The sequence below is a fragment of the Telmatherina bonti genome, assembly GCF_933228915.1.
Source record: "Telmatherina bonti genome assembly, chromosome: 5".
NCBI classification, from domain to species: domain Eukaryota; kingdom Metazoa; phylum Chordata; class Actinopteri; order Atheriniformes; family Telmatherinidae; genus Telmatherina; species Telmatherina bonti.
Window position 1 is genome coordinate 12,902,075 of NC_136623.1, and position 18,783 is coordinate 12,920,857.

Sequence of the window (18,783 nt, forward strand, 5' to 3'; positions counted from 1 at the left end):
AACTGGACCCCTTGTTACTGATGAAAAGACCACACTTTTAAAAAAGAAAAAAACAGGACAATGATGACGTATAAAGCAGAATATCTTCAACAGCATGGCTGAAAAAAGGAAAGAAAGGTCTTGTAAATGGTCCAAAATCCAGACCTCAACTCCAATGAGATGCTGTGAATTTCAAAAAATGGTAGCAACGTTGTACAGAAGAGTGGGCCAAAACTCATCTGCAGTGACGTTCAAGACTAGAATGATCCTACAGAAAACTGAATTTATGTTGTTGCTGCTGGAAATGGCTCTACGGACTCATTAAGTCTACTTAGTCGCTCAAACACTACTTCTTCATTTTTACTTTGGTTTTGTTAAATTAAAAAAGAAAAGATGTGATATTTCATAGTGTGTTCTTCATTTGATGTGAAATTTATCTCATTTTAATATCTATTAATAATTAGATGGCTTGTGTGTTGATGTGTTAAACCATTTCACTTGAAACTTTGTGCACTTTTTAAATGACTGAACATACAGCCTAAAACTAAGGAATTCAGAAGTATGAATATACATGCAATGAGTAAGAAAAGACCTAAAATAGCATCAACACAGGATATACTCATAAGGATATATACAAGTGTGAAATGTCTGTTTATGGTATTTAGATTAATGTCTATGTGGAAATGACTATGCGATGACAAATAGACTATTTTTTGTGCTGCAAAACGCACGTACTTGATGCTATTTCTATATAACGGACAAACATTCAATATAAAATAATCATTTAAAAAAACTGTGTAGGCTGAAGCCTTTGCTTGTTTTACCTAATCTTTAGTTAAAATTCAGTCCTTCATTTAGCTTTACCATATTGTTCTTAGTTTGACAAGTTCAGACAGCTGTAAGTGTGTTTCTACTGGTATTAGATACTTTTATGTTTGAAAATGGATTTTTTTTTGGCACATTTATATTAAGTTGTGTAAAGGTGGAGTATGTAAGATTTTCAATTTTTTTTTTTTTTTTTTTAAATTAACTAAAAAATAACTACAATCATAATTAGGTAGTTTTTTTTTTTTTTTTTAAACATGTAGGTTCCAGTCTGTCCATATTTGATGTGTTATTAAATTATAAGTTTAATTATTGACAAAGACCCTTCTTAAATGTTTGCCTGCCAGTAAAAAAAAAGTGCTTTTTGTCATTTGTCATTAATTAAACTTGTAATTTAATAACACATCAAATATGAACAGACTGGAACCTACATGTTCAAAAAACTTTCTAATTATGATTGTAGTTATTTTATTAGTTAATTTATTTAGAAAATATTGAAAATCTTACATACTCCACCTTTAAGGAATAGCCATGTGTGCAAATAAAATAAACAAGACTTTGAGTTTAACCTTTTTTTCTTAACAGGAAAAAATCTGTAAGATATTCCCAAAGCTGGAAGGCATTGCTGAATGGGGAAAAAAAAAAAGCAAAAATAAACACTTTCACATCCTGTTGCCCACCTAGCTACACTTATAAGAGACATTTTTGAGACCATTTAAGGTGTTGCAGTTGGTGGAAAATATGATTGCCAAAATGCATCACTTCCAGCTAGCATAAACAGGTAGTGATGAAGTCATACTCCTACATTCACACCAGAAAGACACTTGAAGACACGTTAGAAGACACTGCACATTCACTCTCAACTCACACAAAAATGGAGATAAGGGACTACAACAATATGCAAGTTCCTACAAGACACATGGAAAGAGAACAGAGGAGGAGAACCTGCCCATCAGGTCAGAATATCTTTTATACATAAATAATTCATTTGAAGTGTTTCAACTGTAACCAGGCAAGAACTGTATGTACACACACAGGCTTTCCCCCCCCCCCCCCCCCCCCCCCCCCCCCCCCACACACACACACACAAATAAATTTCTTTAATCTCCTACACATGCACGCACGCACACGTATATATACCGTATTGTATTTATATTACCTTGTTTTGTTTACCTCCTTTAGGAAGATCAGAAATATACAAGGTAGTTGGAGTTGGCTTTGGCTTGTTGTGCATCCTGCAGATAACACTCAATGTCCTTCTTTGGCACCAGACAGGTAAGCATCTACACACACTTTCTTCTTCACAGCAGAATTAAAATTCAAATTCATGTTCCCAGGAGTCTCATTTAACAAACTCTGGTTGTCATGTAAAGCTCATGTTCATTATTTATCAGCTGCTTCAGGCATCACTTTGTATAACACTGTATGGATGTATTAGTTAGGAGAACTGATAATAACTCTAGAGCAGTTTTTAGCATCACTGATTCTCAGCTACATTTTATTCTGCTTGCTGGTTATGTGGAGTATGCATGCTCGTTCTGCATTTGCGTGGCTTACTTTCAGGACGGCTAGTTTTCCCTTACAGTCCAGTTACATTCATGTTGGGTCAATTTCAACTGTAAACTGGGCCAAGGTAAACAGTTCATGGCTCTGCTGTGAAACCCTTGTGATAAATCTTTAGTCAACTCCATGCTTGGTGTACAACACCTCTTATCTAATAACAGTTCTGGCATTCAGATGATTATCAGGCTGTAATAAAAAGCTATTTTATTGGTTTAATTTTTTTTTTATAACTATTGAACTGTAACTTGAAAAAGAAAGAATTGTGTCATTTAGAAAAAAGTCATATTCCTTTTAAAAATTGGGTCTGTAATTAAATATAACAGGAACAAAAAATATATGTTTTTTATTTTTTCTAGTTGGAATTTTTCATGGATTAAACAGCTCAACGTCCAATGAGACTTTCCAGTTGCTCGATGAAATCAGAGTCTTGGTCTCAGCAAGGGATCAAATGATTCAAGAGAAAGAGCAATGTCTTCAGAAGGTAAAGCAACTAAACTGTGCAAACAATCGAATGACTCAAAACAAAGTGAAGCTCGCTCAAGAAAAAGATCAGCTGCTCCAAGAGAACAACCGACTGATTCAGGATAGAGAGAAACTCGCTCAACAGAAAAATAAGCTGCTTCAAGAGAAAAACCAAATGAATAAAGACAAAAACGAATTGGTTCAAGCAGAAGCCCGGCTTCATCACGAGAACAAACAGCTCTATAAAGATAATATCAACCTTCTTCAAGAGAACAACCAACTAAAGAAAGATAAAGGCAAACAGTTTGAAAGGAAAAAACAACAGTTTTACCAGCTGAATCGAGAAAAAGATCTAGTGACGCAGGAAGCCGCAGAGCTTTGTGTCGCCAATGGCCACCTGATGACAAAAGTAACGCTGCTAAATATGGAAGTTCTCAAGCTGCAAAATCAATTAATTCAACTTCAGACTGGAAGAAATGTTGGTGAGTGAACTTTCAAGGACTGAATAACAATAATAATAATAATAAGAAAAACAATAAGAATAAAACTGTCCTGTTTCATCCTTGCATAAACTGCCTTCTTCCCTTGGGTTAGGTTGCTCAGTCGGATGCCAGACTCAGACCCCGACATGTCCCGTGGGCTGGCAGAGGTTCATGTCAAGCTGCTACCAGTTTTCATCCGAGGTGAACACATGGGATTACGCAAAACAATACTGTATACGCAAAGGCTTTCATTTGAATTAAATGATACAACACAAGAGGTAAATATAATCTTTCTTATTTCTCCTGTTCTGAGCTGAGTGCAGCAAATTTATTTTTAAGCACAATAAATTGTTTGACTTTGTCTTTGATTTCTCCTTTTTATTAACTTGGCATAGGCTTGTATGTAACAGAGATACATGCATATAGATTTTTATGATTGAAAAAGAAGTAGATGGTGAATGTCACTTCATGTCATGCAGAGATATTAATGGACATCCTCATCACAATCTATCATTAGAAACTGTGTTTCTATTAGTATCTAATTAAAGTAAGAACATTAAAATGCACACAGAGGAAGACAGCACACATGAACACAATGTGGTTGCCTGCAGTGCAGACATTGCTGCACCTGAAGCCACTGGATCCACTCACAGATTTACCATCCACTCACAACTGCTTGGACTTTAACATTGATTTTATGCCCATCTTTACCACTAGATGTCAGTCATTTTTACACACTGCACCTTTAAAAATAAACAGGAAGATCATTTTGTTTGATTGCATAATAGCATATTTTTTCCATCCATAAGCTTATTGTCCAGAAAAAGGGGCTGATGTACAAACTGTTGGTGTATAAATATATTCTGAAAACATTTTAACTTTAACTGAGTAAAAACTATGTTAGTCGCAGTAGATGGAGGTTCAGGCAGGGTGAAGTCATCCCTCCATGCAGGCTTCTTATGGCATGTTTGCACATAGGACTGTTCAAAGCTGAGGCTCCAACCAGTGACCTTCTAGCTGTTAACCACCTTGGAGTGGACACAAATAGTGAAGCAAATGGGACAAGTTTTTTTGAGAGATTAATAAAATGTTGACTCTTATTTCCAGCTTTGTGTGTTATTGTAAATAGTCTTATGCTACAAAGTCTGATCTGACATTCAGCAGCTTAGCTTCCAGTGAAACAAGCAAGAAAATGTCTCCTAAGTAGCTTTAGGATTCAAGTACAAACACCCCAAAATAAATTCCTGCGTTTTGTTCTTTTTCATAGGAACTACCATGACAGGGATCTGAATCAGAGGTTTTGGCAGCTGTGTCGTCAGGGATTTGCATATATTTACCAAGGTTTGCTGTATCAGACAACACGGGGCAGTTGTCATTAACTCTTCTCCTGGATGTGTGAGAAATAAATCTCCTCTTATTCTATCTAACTGGGAACTGTGACTGATTCAAACATTATCTCCGACTGTAACAAGAAACCAGGGAATGACGTTTAACCCAGAAGGATTATAACTTTGGCTTCTGTTACAATTAGAAAAGGTATTTTTTTCTGTATACCTCTTGTTTCTTTGTAGATTGAGATTTTATTATTTTCTTTTCAACAAGAATAACTCAAATTTATCAACAGACTAAAAAAAGAGTGCATAAAAGAGCAGGATGAAGCAAAAACATGTATTCCTGCACCCTTTCAGTATCATAATTTTTTATCTTCCATGCAGTTGTTACATCAATCCCTTAATAGTTAGTTTTCCCCCAAAATAATTTGAAAAAAAAAAATATAAAAAGTAAGCATACATACCCATGTACATATCTGCATAATGTACTCTTGTACACACATAATATTGATACATACTCATATATACCTACATCCACTCATAGAGACGAAGAAATTACATATATACTTCTATATGTAATCATATACCTATCTATATGTTTATACTCACTTACATGCCTGCTTATGCACATATACTTTAAGCACATATACAAACAAACATGCATGTGCCCATAAATATATGCCAACATATACATTTGCATTTCTGCATACTTATACACATTTGCAGATACTCACACATACCTACATTCATATTTATTTTCTAGTATAGCTTTACAGTGTGTTCATATTTTTAGTTTTTTTTTTTTTATACCTTTTTATTCTTTATATTTTTTAAATAACATTTCTTTGAACTTTTTTCTTAAACTTCATAATGTTGTCACATTGTTTGGTTCTTCCTGAAGATTATTCCATAATTTTATGCCATATTCTGTAAGGCACATGCTTTCAATGTTGTTCTTCTGACACTTTAAATCTTCACATTTGATTTTCCCCTCAGATTACATCCCCCTTTACGATTAAAACAGGCTTTTGCATGCAGTCAGGTAGTAAATTATTCCAAGATTCAGACATCATTATTGCTGTTTGTAACTCCACTAAATCACTTACTTTCAGTGTTTTGACCTACAGAGTAGTAGATTTGGATGTTCTTAATATGCTGTTTTGCAGACAACCATTATTGCCGTTTTCTGGAAATGTGTGAAACTGGTTAAAATTATATGCCGCCTTCTGGGCTGAGATCTTGAATCTAAATGGGACTTTTGCATTCAAATAAAAGAAAGATGCATTTTAAATGTTTATACAGCAGTTAAACAGCAGTGCGCTGCAGTAACTAATAGTGGCCACAAGAGGGTAGTATTTGAATTTCTAAGTTGTACAATAAATATGAATGTACATAAAAGATCAAGAACAGAAAAGTGGTTCAGTTCATTTTGTTGATTGACAGCATCTTACTGAGAGTTACTGTTGTTTTTCATGTAACGGAGCCCTATTATTTATAGTATGGTAACAAAGTGAAATTTTTCTACAGCGAAAACCACAATTACATGACTCAGTACCATATTTAGAGAAAACTTTAACAACTCACTGTAAATTATTGAGATTGGCTAATATGATTTACTTCTCATGAGTATAGTCATGAATTTTGATGACTTTGTGGTGGCTGTGTCCACAGTCATGCACTGGTACTCATACACTTATGTTTTATATTTATATGTTTTGTTTTCAAATTCCAAATTTTCTTAATTCCAGATTAGAGTTCAGTTACATTGATTTCATTAATAGGCCAGATTGCTTCTCAGTCCATCATGTTCTTCCAGATGAAAATTACTTGTTAAATCACTCAACTTCACCTGCATTTTACTGCAATGTCAGTGCCAGATTATCAACATTAATAAAGGCTCTAAAATGGTAAAACCACCTGGCTACTGTTATTGTTTAAGCAAGACAAACAGGTAGAAATAGACAAGATAAGTGTTTTTTGTGCTATACTGTCTTATTTTTCCTAAGACCTTACCAGCAGACGATAGGGGTCGACAGCTCAGTCATTGCCATTGATGTCAAAAACCAGTCCTTTAAATGAGTCAGCTTCCATCCTAACCACACACCATTACTGAACAGTTTTACTCCTTTAGTTAGTTACGTAATGAAGTCAGACCTGCGTATGACCACTATTCTCTTCACAAACTAGACGCATCATATTTGTAAAAGATGTCTCGCTTCCTTTCAGACCACCTTTGTTATATGTGCTGAATTGATATTACTGAGTTTGTTTGGGGTTTTTTTTTTGCTGAAACTGTCAAGAAATTTCTTAACACTTGACTGTAAAGGCATGAAGATGTGTTACAATCCCTGCTCCTATGTTAAAATAATGTCTTAGGCTTGAAGTTCAAGAAAAGCCCTTTGGAGCAGCTGGAATCACCATAAAATGTCACATTGCTTTTCTCAAAAGCTTATGATGCTTTTATAAAATCTAACAGGCTATTATTATGTAAGACTTGCATGTAATTATAAAGCAATCACCAGAGCTCCTTATTTATTTTTATTATTTTATTTTTATTCATTTTCTTCAATGAGGGGAACCAATGGTGCCACAGAGTTCGAAGTGGTACCTTTTGTTTTCATTAAAAGTTGTTTTAAAACCAAGTAGCTCGATTACAGTTGTGCCCATTCATGAAGTCAGTCGGTTTCTGGCCAAGCTGATAACATGAACTCGGATATGCGCCAGTCTAAAAACCTTGAAAAGAACAGCTTGGTCTTAATCACTCTTGAAATTTGATGAGTTATATAATACAAATGTCATGGGCACTTTTGGATCCTGACCAACTAATAGTGAAAAGAACAGCACGTCCCGGTTCCTCATCCTGTCATCAGGAAGTAGACAGGAAGGTAAAGCGACGGTTATAGCGGTCAGGTAACCTGCCCCTCATCAAGGTCTCACACCAACAAGTTCTCATTATTCCATGCTGTTGTGTAACATCCTGAGCAGTCAAACCCTTTCTTCGTGGAATCTGCAGTACAGGCCTCATATTTAACACAACACACATGCACACACACACACACACACACACACACACACAAATATAACGCAAATCTCTTCCATCTTTCTTGCCTTTACTATATTACTCTGAATCAGGGTTACGCTTTCATGTTCTACAAGAGCCGCAATCCAGCATGTTTTCCATGTATCTCTTTATCTGCTTTATCGTATCAAAGTTTGCTGGTGGGGCTTGGAACATACAGAATATCCCAGCTGCATGAGGTGAGATTCATGGTACACCCTTGTGCAGACATCATTGCATGAGAGGACTAACCTTTTGCAGTCCTTTTAATTTCTCTTTTTTTCATTTTAACTGAATATCATACAGCATACTGGAAAGAAGAAAAAGTTATATTTTTCATTATTTCTCTTTGTCTAATGACATAAAGAATTATCGTAAAGTGATTTGCTTCATAAAAGTAAGACTTTCTTCTTACTTTCACATTTGGTGCCTTTTCTTCTTAACCAACCAAGAATTTAGCTGAAACTCTTATCAGAGCTGAGGCCAGCAAGCAGAAATAAAGTTAAACAGATACAATCTGCTTTTCTTCTGCTGTGAATGCCATCGCTGTCTGACTGGTATGCATGACACACAACACATTGTTCACGCTCCCAAATTGAGTTTCATTCACAGTTTAGCTGTTTAGCTGACACTCTCATTCAGTCATTCACACAGAGAACGTGAGGAAGCTTAACTCTGTAGATTAGCAACATTACAGCGTTAAGCTAAGTAGTGATAAAACTAACCATGCAGGCAACAACTGGGCAAACCTTTTAACTTGTGCTTGATCAAGACAAAATCTTTAGATCTGGACTCTGATGGCATCGTCCAGTTCTAACAAGTTACATGAAGGATGGAATTTGTGTGAATAGGACAGACAAGAGTGAATGTATACATATATAGGTATTTATATATACATATATATATATATATATATATATGTGTGTGTGTGTGTGTGTACGCGTGTGAATAGAATTTCTATTTTCTTGAGCCCTTACCATAATACTTTCTAAGCCGCTCCATTACATAACTTTTAAACCCATCAAGATAGATGTAACATTGCATTTTATACCATGATCAATGAGAATTCTGCAACTAGCACACGTAGTTCAGCAAGGTAACTCACTGTTCTATCACTCCGTTATGGCCGTCACCATAGCAACCCTTTAATCAACTGATTTAAATCAGCTGGCTTTTGACAGGCGAATGAGAAGAGCTCGATGTATCTTGATAACGGTAATTTTGCATGAAAAGTGTCATTTTAATGCACTCTGGTTTTACTTTTTCAGATGACTGTAAGGTTATATTTGGGATGTTTTCCTCTGTCTTTGAGAATGCCATTGTTGTTATACACATGATAATTGCCATTAAAATCCATAAGAGCCTTTTTTTTCTGTAAGAAGACATAACCTTAAACCTTTGGATTTGTTTTAATGCAGGTTGAGCTTTCACCATGTACAAGTTTAGTAAAAATAAACAGAGCAAGTATTTATTTAACATGAGCTAACTTAAGATGCTTTCTGTTTTTACATGGTGGTTATCTGGTTATCACCGCTGAAAGATTACTGTGCTAACCCTCACACTTTTTCAAAACCCCCATTTATACAGTATATTTAAAGATAAAATCTTAAGATTGCACATTTTGTCAATAGCTCACCATTTTCAATATTTCAATGTTAAGTTGCTTTGTGAAGACACATCTTCCTGTCTGGAAGTAACAATAAATCACGATGACAGTCAACTGATAGCTTTGGACATGCAGGCTCGCACAGAGGTCAGTGAGCCAGGGGTGTGACCGAGGTTTGAAGCTGCAAGAGGACACTGCAGCTGGTTTTGTCCTCTTCAAAATGCTTTGGCACATCCTGTTATTCATACAAATCACCGGCAGCCTGCAGAGACACAAAACATGCTGATATGACTGCTGTGATCATTCAGGCTCCATGTGTTATCATAGTATGTTTTAGCAGACATTGTGGGCTACAGTTCTGTAGGGAGCGGTAAAATGCGGTTCAATATGTGAACATGCACAAAATCTGGAATTTTATGCACATTGTTCTGAAAGAAGCCAATCAGAAGATCCGAACCTGTTTGTGGCAAGTTGACCTTAAGAAATACTAATCATTTAAATGACCCATATTATATGCTTTTACATCAATTTCATTTGTGTGTCAGAGATCTAACATCATTTTCAAGGTGTATTGCCCCAAACTCAGCCTTGGTCTTTAACGCTTTCATGCTTAAATTAATAAAAAAAAAAACAATGCAACCTTTTGTAAATACAATATTTTACCTCTACAGACAGATGCAATGATACTTTTTTGTTTGTTAGTGATATTTATCATCATTTATGATTTATTTTAGTGCATTCTATAAAACATTTATAAAATAATATTTAATCATAATTAAATTATGTAAATGTTCTATAGAATTTAGCTGTATCATTTTATTTTTCTATTTATCACAAAGGCAAAATCACATAATTACATTATGCTCAATTATATCATATATTTATTTATTCTCCAGTGAGTGGATACGCATTGGATGATTCACTAACATCCACTGAAGTGGTTTATTTATAAAAAAATACCATTTTCATTCATGAATATGCAAGAAAAAAGCTTGTAGATAGGTGTCCACTACAGGGCCACTATGCATGAATTGGTTCATTTCCACCAATCCAAAAGTCATTCTGCTGAGCTTCACTGAGAACGGGCTGTTTCTGTGTCTGAACTATTAAATTTTTACATGCGGTGCCTGTCCACGTCCACGCCACATCCCCTCTCAGGGAGAGGATGTGACTTTTACTGCCACCCGCTCAGTGACTTTAGATAGCAGGCTCAGTATCCACTACTGGGGGAAGAAGTTATTTCACTTTGTGAGTTCAGAGTGGGAAACGTCTCAGCTAGAAAGTGGAGAAAGTAACAAAGGTGACTGAATTTTCTCATTTTTATATGATATGAGGACGCATGTGACTGGAATAAAAACATTTAAAAGGGGAATTTTGCAAATATGGAACCTTAAAATTTTGATAACCGTAAGAACATTTCCAAGGACGCTTGTAAGAAATGAGGATAAAGTCAAGAAAAGGGTTTTTACATCACTTAAAGCGCCGTCAGTAAAAGGAGAATGCAAATAAATAAATATCATACAACAATTGTTACAATCTCAAAATGCAAAATACGTAACGTGGCAAGGCGCAGCAGCATCAGAATTTTATATGGAACTTTCAAAATGTGTAAAATGTGTGTTTCTGTGTGTGTTTCTGTCCAATATTATGATAATATCAATTATATGATTGCTCTGATGGTTTTATTCCTAACACCGGTGTGCGGTCATCAGCTGACATTTCCACATTTCCTGTCCTAAGACTGCCATTGCAAAGAATCCCAAACACAAAAATATAAAAAGATAGACGATAACTGTTGGTAAATTACACCATGAGACATTTCTTTTGGGTGACACGATGAGTTTATAAGGGATTGATGTGTCAGAAATCTGCATTCTTTTCTCATTCTAAATGAAATATTCAAGAAACAAGAGTGTGAAATGTGTGTAGTCACAAAAATCATAAATGATAATTAAACTTAATTCATCTTGTTTTATTTTTATTCAATCTAATCTATTTAAATCTATCTTATCTCATCTAAAATGCCCTGATTCTAACAAAAAAAAAAACTGTCCACTCATCAAATCATTTAAATTTAAGCCATTAAAAAAAGAAACAGGATATTTGAATAACTGATTGTTTTACTGGTACAGTTCAATAACCTTCAGGTTTTATTGCTTTCTGCACATTAGATGTGGAGATCCTTCTGAGCATTATGAACATTACACTTCCAGCTCTGAATGTCATTCAGGATGGTCATATCAAACAATTAGAGAGATGATGCTTTTATCTAAAGTGCCTTTCAGTGCCTGCTGTTTATTGTAGGTAAAGGGCAAAAGATACAAATCATATATTCAATCAAGAAAGGTTATTGTCACCTTACGATACTGTTGAACGTAAATTAAGAAATAAATGTATAAAGTGAACAGACTTTTTTTTTTTATCTTCCATCAAACATACTGCATCTCTCCATCATTAAAAAATTTTGCTATCTGAAAAGCAGTTCTCCAATAAACTATTTTAGTTTATTTTTCCCTTTTCTTGCTGTCCTCCTCGTACAGGCTTAAGTACTTCCTGTCCACATCAGTGCCAGCCCTGCAGGTAAGCAGGAAAATTGTGTTGCCGAAGCAACATGTAAAATGCCACCTCAGGCTCCTGTCTTTTCAATCTCTGAGCACTCAGTACTTTCTCCTCTGCTGAGCAGGAGGAATGAAAATAAAAGATGAAAGGGTCGATGCCAGGAGACTCTGAAACGAAAGTCTGCTGTGTAGATTTCCACTCAGGCCCTCTGCACGTCTCAGATATGTTGAATTATGTGAATGTTTGAATGTTTTCTGTGTCTTTTTAAGAAATGAAAGGTGGCTCCGTCTTGACTTATTTACTTAGCAAATTAATTAGCCATCTTATCGTAGCAAAAAATGCTGGAAGCGAGTACACATATAATCACTTTAAATGCAGACTTTAAATCCACAGACTGTGACTTTGAACACAGATATTTTGGTCCTTAATGATTGAGAAGTTTTTTATTTGGATTCCTGAATTATTAAAATTCTCGTAAACAAAACAAAGATTAACATTAAAGAATAAATTAATCTAATTAGAGCCAAAAGTTTGCTATATGTTTACATAAAACACACAAAGCTTGTTTAGTTTTGACACATTGAAGAATCAATTTTTTGCAGCCAAGCTGCCAATCATTAATCATTTGGCATGTGGTATCTTACAAAAAAAAATAAATGTTTGTAACTTTGCTATATATGCTTTTATACTTTATGTATAGCTTATAACTACAACCCTACATTTACTTTTTACGCAATTAAATCCCTTTTTAAATTTTTTTCCCCTTTAAAACTCCAGTGCTTTGAGAAACAGTTATGACACTGATGCTCGCATGAAAACAAAATCTTATCAGAGACCAAGAAGAAAAAGGTTACTTTCCATGAATAATACACACTGAGGAAATTGTTTTTGTGGCACTAATGCAGAGAAGTCACAGAAGTCTACATATTAATACACATATAGATAACCTCCCATTGAGTCCTGGGTTCTCCAGAGGAAAGAATGCATTACACAGAAGGAGCATTGATACAATCACTCAACACACTGTGTGTCATTTTACAACGTTATTGGATTAAATATAGGGCATTGCAATCCCTGGGAAATAATCTGAACCAAGATATACTTTTAGTATCTCCTCAAGGCATTTTAGGTGTAGCAGTAAAACTCACTGTCAAATTATACAATCACCCAACACACCAGATGCTTTGGGCATGTTGTACTGACTGGTATCACTCTGGAACAGCTATGACCAAGTTTTCTATTTTTTAAAACAGTGTTTCAACATCTTTCTCATCTAAAACTCTTTGGGTGCCTGGCCTGTGACGCTCCCTCCCCACAACACCACGAGATTCACAGATAAACTGCATAAAGCTAACATGTTTGTTTGCTTTCAGCTACCATAGTTAAAGATGGCGAACATGGCAGCCTTGTTGGGTGCATTGCTACCTATGTATTTATAAAAAACTCATTCCAAGCAACAGTAACGCTCTCATTTGAATGCGATTTTAAACAAAAGTAAAATACACATTTATGAAAGCAATAGTTGAGTTTTACTAATAAAAAGCCAAATTATTTATAATATTTATTTGGTTCTGAAAACATTGTAGCCCCCAGAGCATTGAATAACCAAGCTGAGACTGGCAATATGGCAACATTAGTAGTTATAGGTCTAAGAAACACATTTCAGCACCCTGCAACTAATTTAACATTGAAATCAATATTCAGCTTGGTTGACCATCTTGAATATTCTGCTTGAGTAACATCTGGAGGGAAGCTAGACATCACCAGTGAACATGGCTGACTCTGGGTCAGAGGCACTTGTCTCTCCTGTGGGTGCAGTCAGGAGGTGTGAGTTTTATTTATCAGCCTGTTGCAGAGCCAAATCACTCTTTTGGCTCAAGTGTCTCATTAGCACAGATACTTTATCCAAGGATACTGTGACATGTACATCCCCCCCAGTTTATCATAGGGAAGGAAGGGCATCATTTCCTTCATAAAATCTGGTCAAAGCCTGCTAATAGAGCTGAGTCCTAACAACAATATAATAAAATTAGCCAGTGTTAACCTGTTAGCTGTGCTTAGTGTAAAATCAATATATAAAAAAGAAAAGCCTCATCAGTTTCCACATATTTAAAGTGTTTAACATGTTTATGAAGTAAATTTAAAACAGCATCTTGTGTGTTTAAATTGTGTCCTGATAGGCTTCACTTTTACTTTACAATTCTGTTACAAAATCTTGTATATAGATGAAGGGGTGCCAGAACATTCTGTCAGCACATTGGTTTGCAATGCATAGTACTGCTTACCACAGATAAAACACTGTTCCAGAGGCACTGAAACATGAAAGCTACAGGGAGTATGGTTTGCCCAACTTTTCTGGCTCAGAAAATGTCCGATTTTGCAGAGTTTAACAACTGTTCTTGAAGCCGTGGGTGTCAGCCCAGTGTCTCCAGTAGCTGAAGTTATGCATTTTACGAAGTAAAAAAGTCTGCAAGTAAAGCTAAAATACAGATTGAATTCAATAAGTTGAATAAAAGTGAAAAAACATAGTCTCACATGTAAGAAATGAATACTTCAATGACAGTCTTCAGTGAGGAAATTTAAGCTTTCTTCAAAGAAATAGAAAAAGCTGGTTCAATACATGCTAAAGTTACATAAAACCTTCCTGACGTTCCTACAGTTTACATCTTCAAATAGTAAAACTATGAAAGAGAGAAAAACACTAGGTTCTTTGAATCTGTTCCATTTGCTCTGTTGTCAAATTCCATCCATGTCAGGGATTTCTGGCTGTTCTTGGGACAACGTAACACTCAAAAGTCTTATTTGAGTTACATTATTATGCCTGTCATGTGTATATATGTATAAGTATGGTCTCCAATTCCCCTGATACATGGACAGCTCTGCTAAGATTTCTACATCAAGAAATAGTCACTTCCTCACATCCTCAGTTTATGTGTTAAAGTCTGTCTGAGCAACTAAACTCCACATTATCCCTAATGGTGTTTCTTACTTACAAGTTGCTTAGGATAAAATGATCTGCTAAATGACTGTAATACAATGTCTATTGTCAGCAGTTTTTTTTTTTCAGTTTTTTTTTTTAGCAAGGGATGATAGATTATAAGAACAATCAGACTTTTCGGAAAGGTGTTAAAAGATGTGAAGAGTGAGTAGATTTATTTGAGACAAGTAAAAAAAAAACATTATACAATCAAGTCTGCATGTACACACACATATATACATATACATAATTACATGCACCTTCATAGACATATAACCATACCCGGGTACTAAGTCGACAAAAAAATTAATAAATAAATGAATAAAATAAAATAAGATAAAATAAAATAAAATAAAATAAAATAAAATAAAATAAAATAAAATAAACGTACATATATGCATATATACATACATACTCACACATGCACGAAGCGTTATCAAAAATTCCATGTGCAACATTGCTTTCCAATATTTCAAGACCAGTATTGGCAAAGAACAACAAAACAAAAACCATATAGGAAGTTTTCAATTGAATGTCTTTAATATTTGATAAATAGTATATGTTGTCCATTCATCCATTTCTCAATGTTCCCTTTTATCCGAAGTAAGGTTGCAGGGCTGCCTGGTGACCCAGGCAGAGAAACCCAGACTTCCCTTTCCCAGACCACATTTTGCAGCACATCTGCAGGGATCCAGCTGATGGGCATGTTCCCTCCAGCCTTTTCTGGTAAATACAGTGATGACTGTGAAGTCCACCAGAAAAATGGTAACATTTCAACATTTTTTGGAAAAAACGTTTTTTTGGCCATATGTACTTCTATGGTTATGTTGATCTCAAAAGAAGTAGCCAGTGCAAAGACACATTTTCATTATATTTTTTTGCTAAATAAAAGTGATATTTGTAAATTTTGACAAACAGCAAGTGTGATACGCGGGTGCTTGCATTGAACAGTGTTTAGTACATAAGCCGTTTGGTTGATGAGATTTTGCAAGAATTGTGGCCCATGCATAGTAGATACGTAGCCTTATTTGGGGTTTTCTACTTGCTGTGGAGAATTTGTTACAGCTTTTCAAAGCTTTCCTTCCTCATATTCTTTTCTAGAACTATAAAATTTGCCCTTGTTTGTTCCATCCTGTGCCATCTTTACCAGAAATGAACTGGTCACATCCCCCCACATCAAATGTGAAAAAAGGGTTTCCATTATGCTTTTGCATGATATTTTTTATATGGAAATGACTGAAAAACCACCTCATGACAGCATAAAAACTTTTTAGCAATATTTCTGACTTTTTTTTAAATTTTTTTTTATTTTTAAATGCAAATGTTTCCATTAACAACTTTTTATTGCCATATTTAGATTTCACACAATTCTAGTTGTAATAGAAACGCACCTTATGAGAACAGTGGTACAAAATGGGGCGTGTCATTTCACACCCTAAAACGTGCTCTGCGTCGCCGCTCCAGGGCACGGATCACCCCCCATACATCCCCCTCGGAAGGGGGCGTTCCTGCTCTGAAGCTAAGCTCAACTCATTTCACCAGCGGCTTATTCAGTCCGCAGGAAGAGCAGAGTTCAGACAGGTGCAGCTGTTCTGTCAGGTAGACACAAGCAAGGATGTTCCTGAATGAAAAGCACTTGTTTTAGATTAATGCCTTCCATATGAGAGCAGACGTAAGGGGGGGGAAATCCAGCTCGTCGCGACCACCGGGTGAAACAGATGAATCCGCCGTCTCTCCCGTTGTAGCGTCTCTTTGTTCGGCTGTAGCATCTCTGCTTTACCTCCAGCATGGATCGTTTAGAAAAGGAGCACAGATCCGACGACGAGGCTGAATATGAGGACGAAGAGGTGGACCCAAGAATACAGGTATACTTTCTTTACTTGCACTGCTCCTTACTGGTGCGTGACTGGTGAGCTTGACTGGAGCCCATCATTTGTCTCCTTAGTGTTGAAGCTAACAGCAAAGTCATAGCTCAGTATAGTCTGAATTTACTTAATAAAAATGAATACGTTTCCTAATTTTTTTTTTTTTTTATTTTTTTTTTTTATCTTAAAAAATAATATTAGACCCACGTTGTTTGATTTACTTCTTGAATCCAGAATCCAGAGTAAATTCGTTCTTTCTGGTAGTCAGATTGACTTGCCTCATATTTATGCAAATGTGTTGCAGACAATTTGACATTATGTGTCTCTGCAAAAAAAAAACAAAAAAAAAACCACACAACACAAAAGGGTCTATATATAGGTACATTTTGGTACTTGAAAAAAGAGGAACAGTCAACAGGGAATAACCTAAAGAACCTGTTTCAGTGTGGCACATTTTCACATGCAAGCTTCATGAAAGCAGGAAGAAGTGTGACTGAGTTTATGCACAAAGTACATTTGTTAAATGAGATGTCAAAAGTCTCTATTCAACATATAAAGGAGAATTTTGAGTCAGTAATCAATTGGTTAAATGTTCTCAAAGTTCTTCTCAAAACCCACATTGATGTTTTCAGGGCACCCCCCCTCCCACCACACCTCCCACCCTGGTGAGACCCTGTAAAACACAGCAGTGTATTTTTGTACAGCTCAACCACTGATTGTATCCATCTACTAAATATACAACCCTCATTTACATGATGATCTCCCACTTCATCAGGAGAAAAGGTGATGATCAAAAGTCTGCAACACACATTTTATGTTTACCATCTTTTTAGCAGTCTTAAATTCCCAGATTTGGATCTGCAGAGCTGATTAGTTGTTGGCATATCATCAACAATCATGTCTTTTTCAGAAGGTCATGTTGTGCTTGTTATATTCAGGAGAAACTGATTTTGTCATCTTGCAGGAAACATTTCAAAAGTAGATCAGCAGCATGTCCGTTTTACATGTTCAGCTTTTTGATTCAGAAAAGGAGTCTTCTTCTGCATCATGGTGGTTTGGTGCCTCAGTGTGAAGCACAACTGTAACGGCAGCCTCATTACACAAATGATGCCAGTGGTTTTTAGCAGCAAACTCACTGCAGCTTTATAGAATCTATAAAAGGAAAAGATATATAAGACTAATGGATGTCTTCAGTGGTGCAGTGGTTGTACGCAGAACTGTCATTTTGTTGTTTTAATGTCTAATTCTCTTTTTTTTTTTTTTTGCTTTATTTGAGCATTTTGGGCTGTTTTCATGCTTGGATCAGGCAGACTTGGCACTCACAACCCTTTCTGTGTTCATTTAATTCACTCCAGATGTTCCTCATTCCCTCTCCTTTACTTCCAGGTATTAAATGTTACTTTCTCTTGTTTTATCACACTGATATTTTCTGTCTTCCAGGGAGAGCTGGAGAAACTCAACCAGTCCACTGACGACATCAACAGATGTGAGACAGAGCTTGAGGTCAGTATGTTGACACACACAGAGCGTGTTTGCGGGTTATCTCGTAGCATTGGTGCATTTTTCGCTAATGGAGCGTGTAGTTGCAAACATGTTGTCGCCGCTGTCATCAGATATGACTTTGTCCTGCTTACCTCAGCGAGATCCAGCCGTGGCTGAAAGCGTAGGAGATCAATCTGTGTGTTTGTGTTTTGGAGCCGTCCCTGTGTGCAGATACAGCAGTTTGTGTTTGTTTTTTTACCCTTTAAATGAATTCCAGCTGGACTTTTGCTCTGGTTAAAAAAACAACAACAACAACAACAACAACAAAACAAAAACTTGTGATCTGATGGCAGCTTCATGCGCTCACATGGAAAATAATCACTTCCAAAAGTGAGATATTCTGAATGCATGACAACATGATAAACAATCCAGAAAGATTGTTGTCCAGTTAAAGATCTGTCGAAACACAACTGCACCGTGTCTTTCGGCGTTTGGCATGACGGGATTATAACGGGGAAATAAAGGCGGAGTGTTTTAATCACATTCTTCAGTCAGATGTTTGGCTTGGATGAAGTCCACGACATTTTGTCTAAA

General features: G+C 35.9%; 1 protein-coding gene across 1 annotated transcript in view; it reads left to right on the plus strand.

The window, feature by feature from the left end:
• The first annotated feature begins 16,600 nt into the window (after positions 1 to 16,600).
• The window catches only part of LOC306756496 (SH3 domain-binding protein 5-like), a 31,227-nt gene continuing 29,044 nt past the window's right edge, over positions 16,601 to 18,783 (plus strand). The window contains 2 exon segments of the mRNA XM_079241236.1: positions 16,601 to 16,707; positions 18,148 to 18,210. Of these exon segments, the coding sequence (XP_079097362.1) occupies positions 16,630 to 16,707; positions 18,148 to 18,210 (141 nt within the window). The 5' untranslated portion in view covers positions 16,601 to 16,629.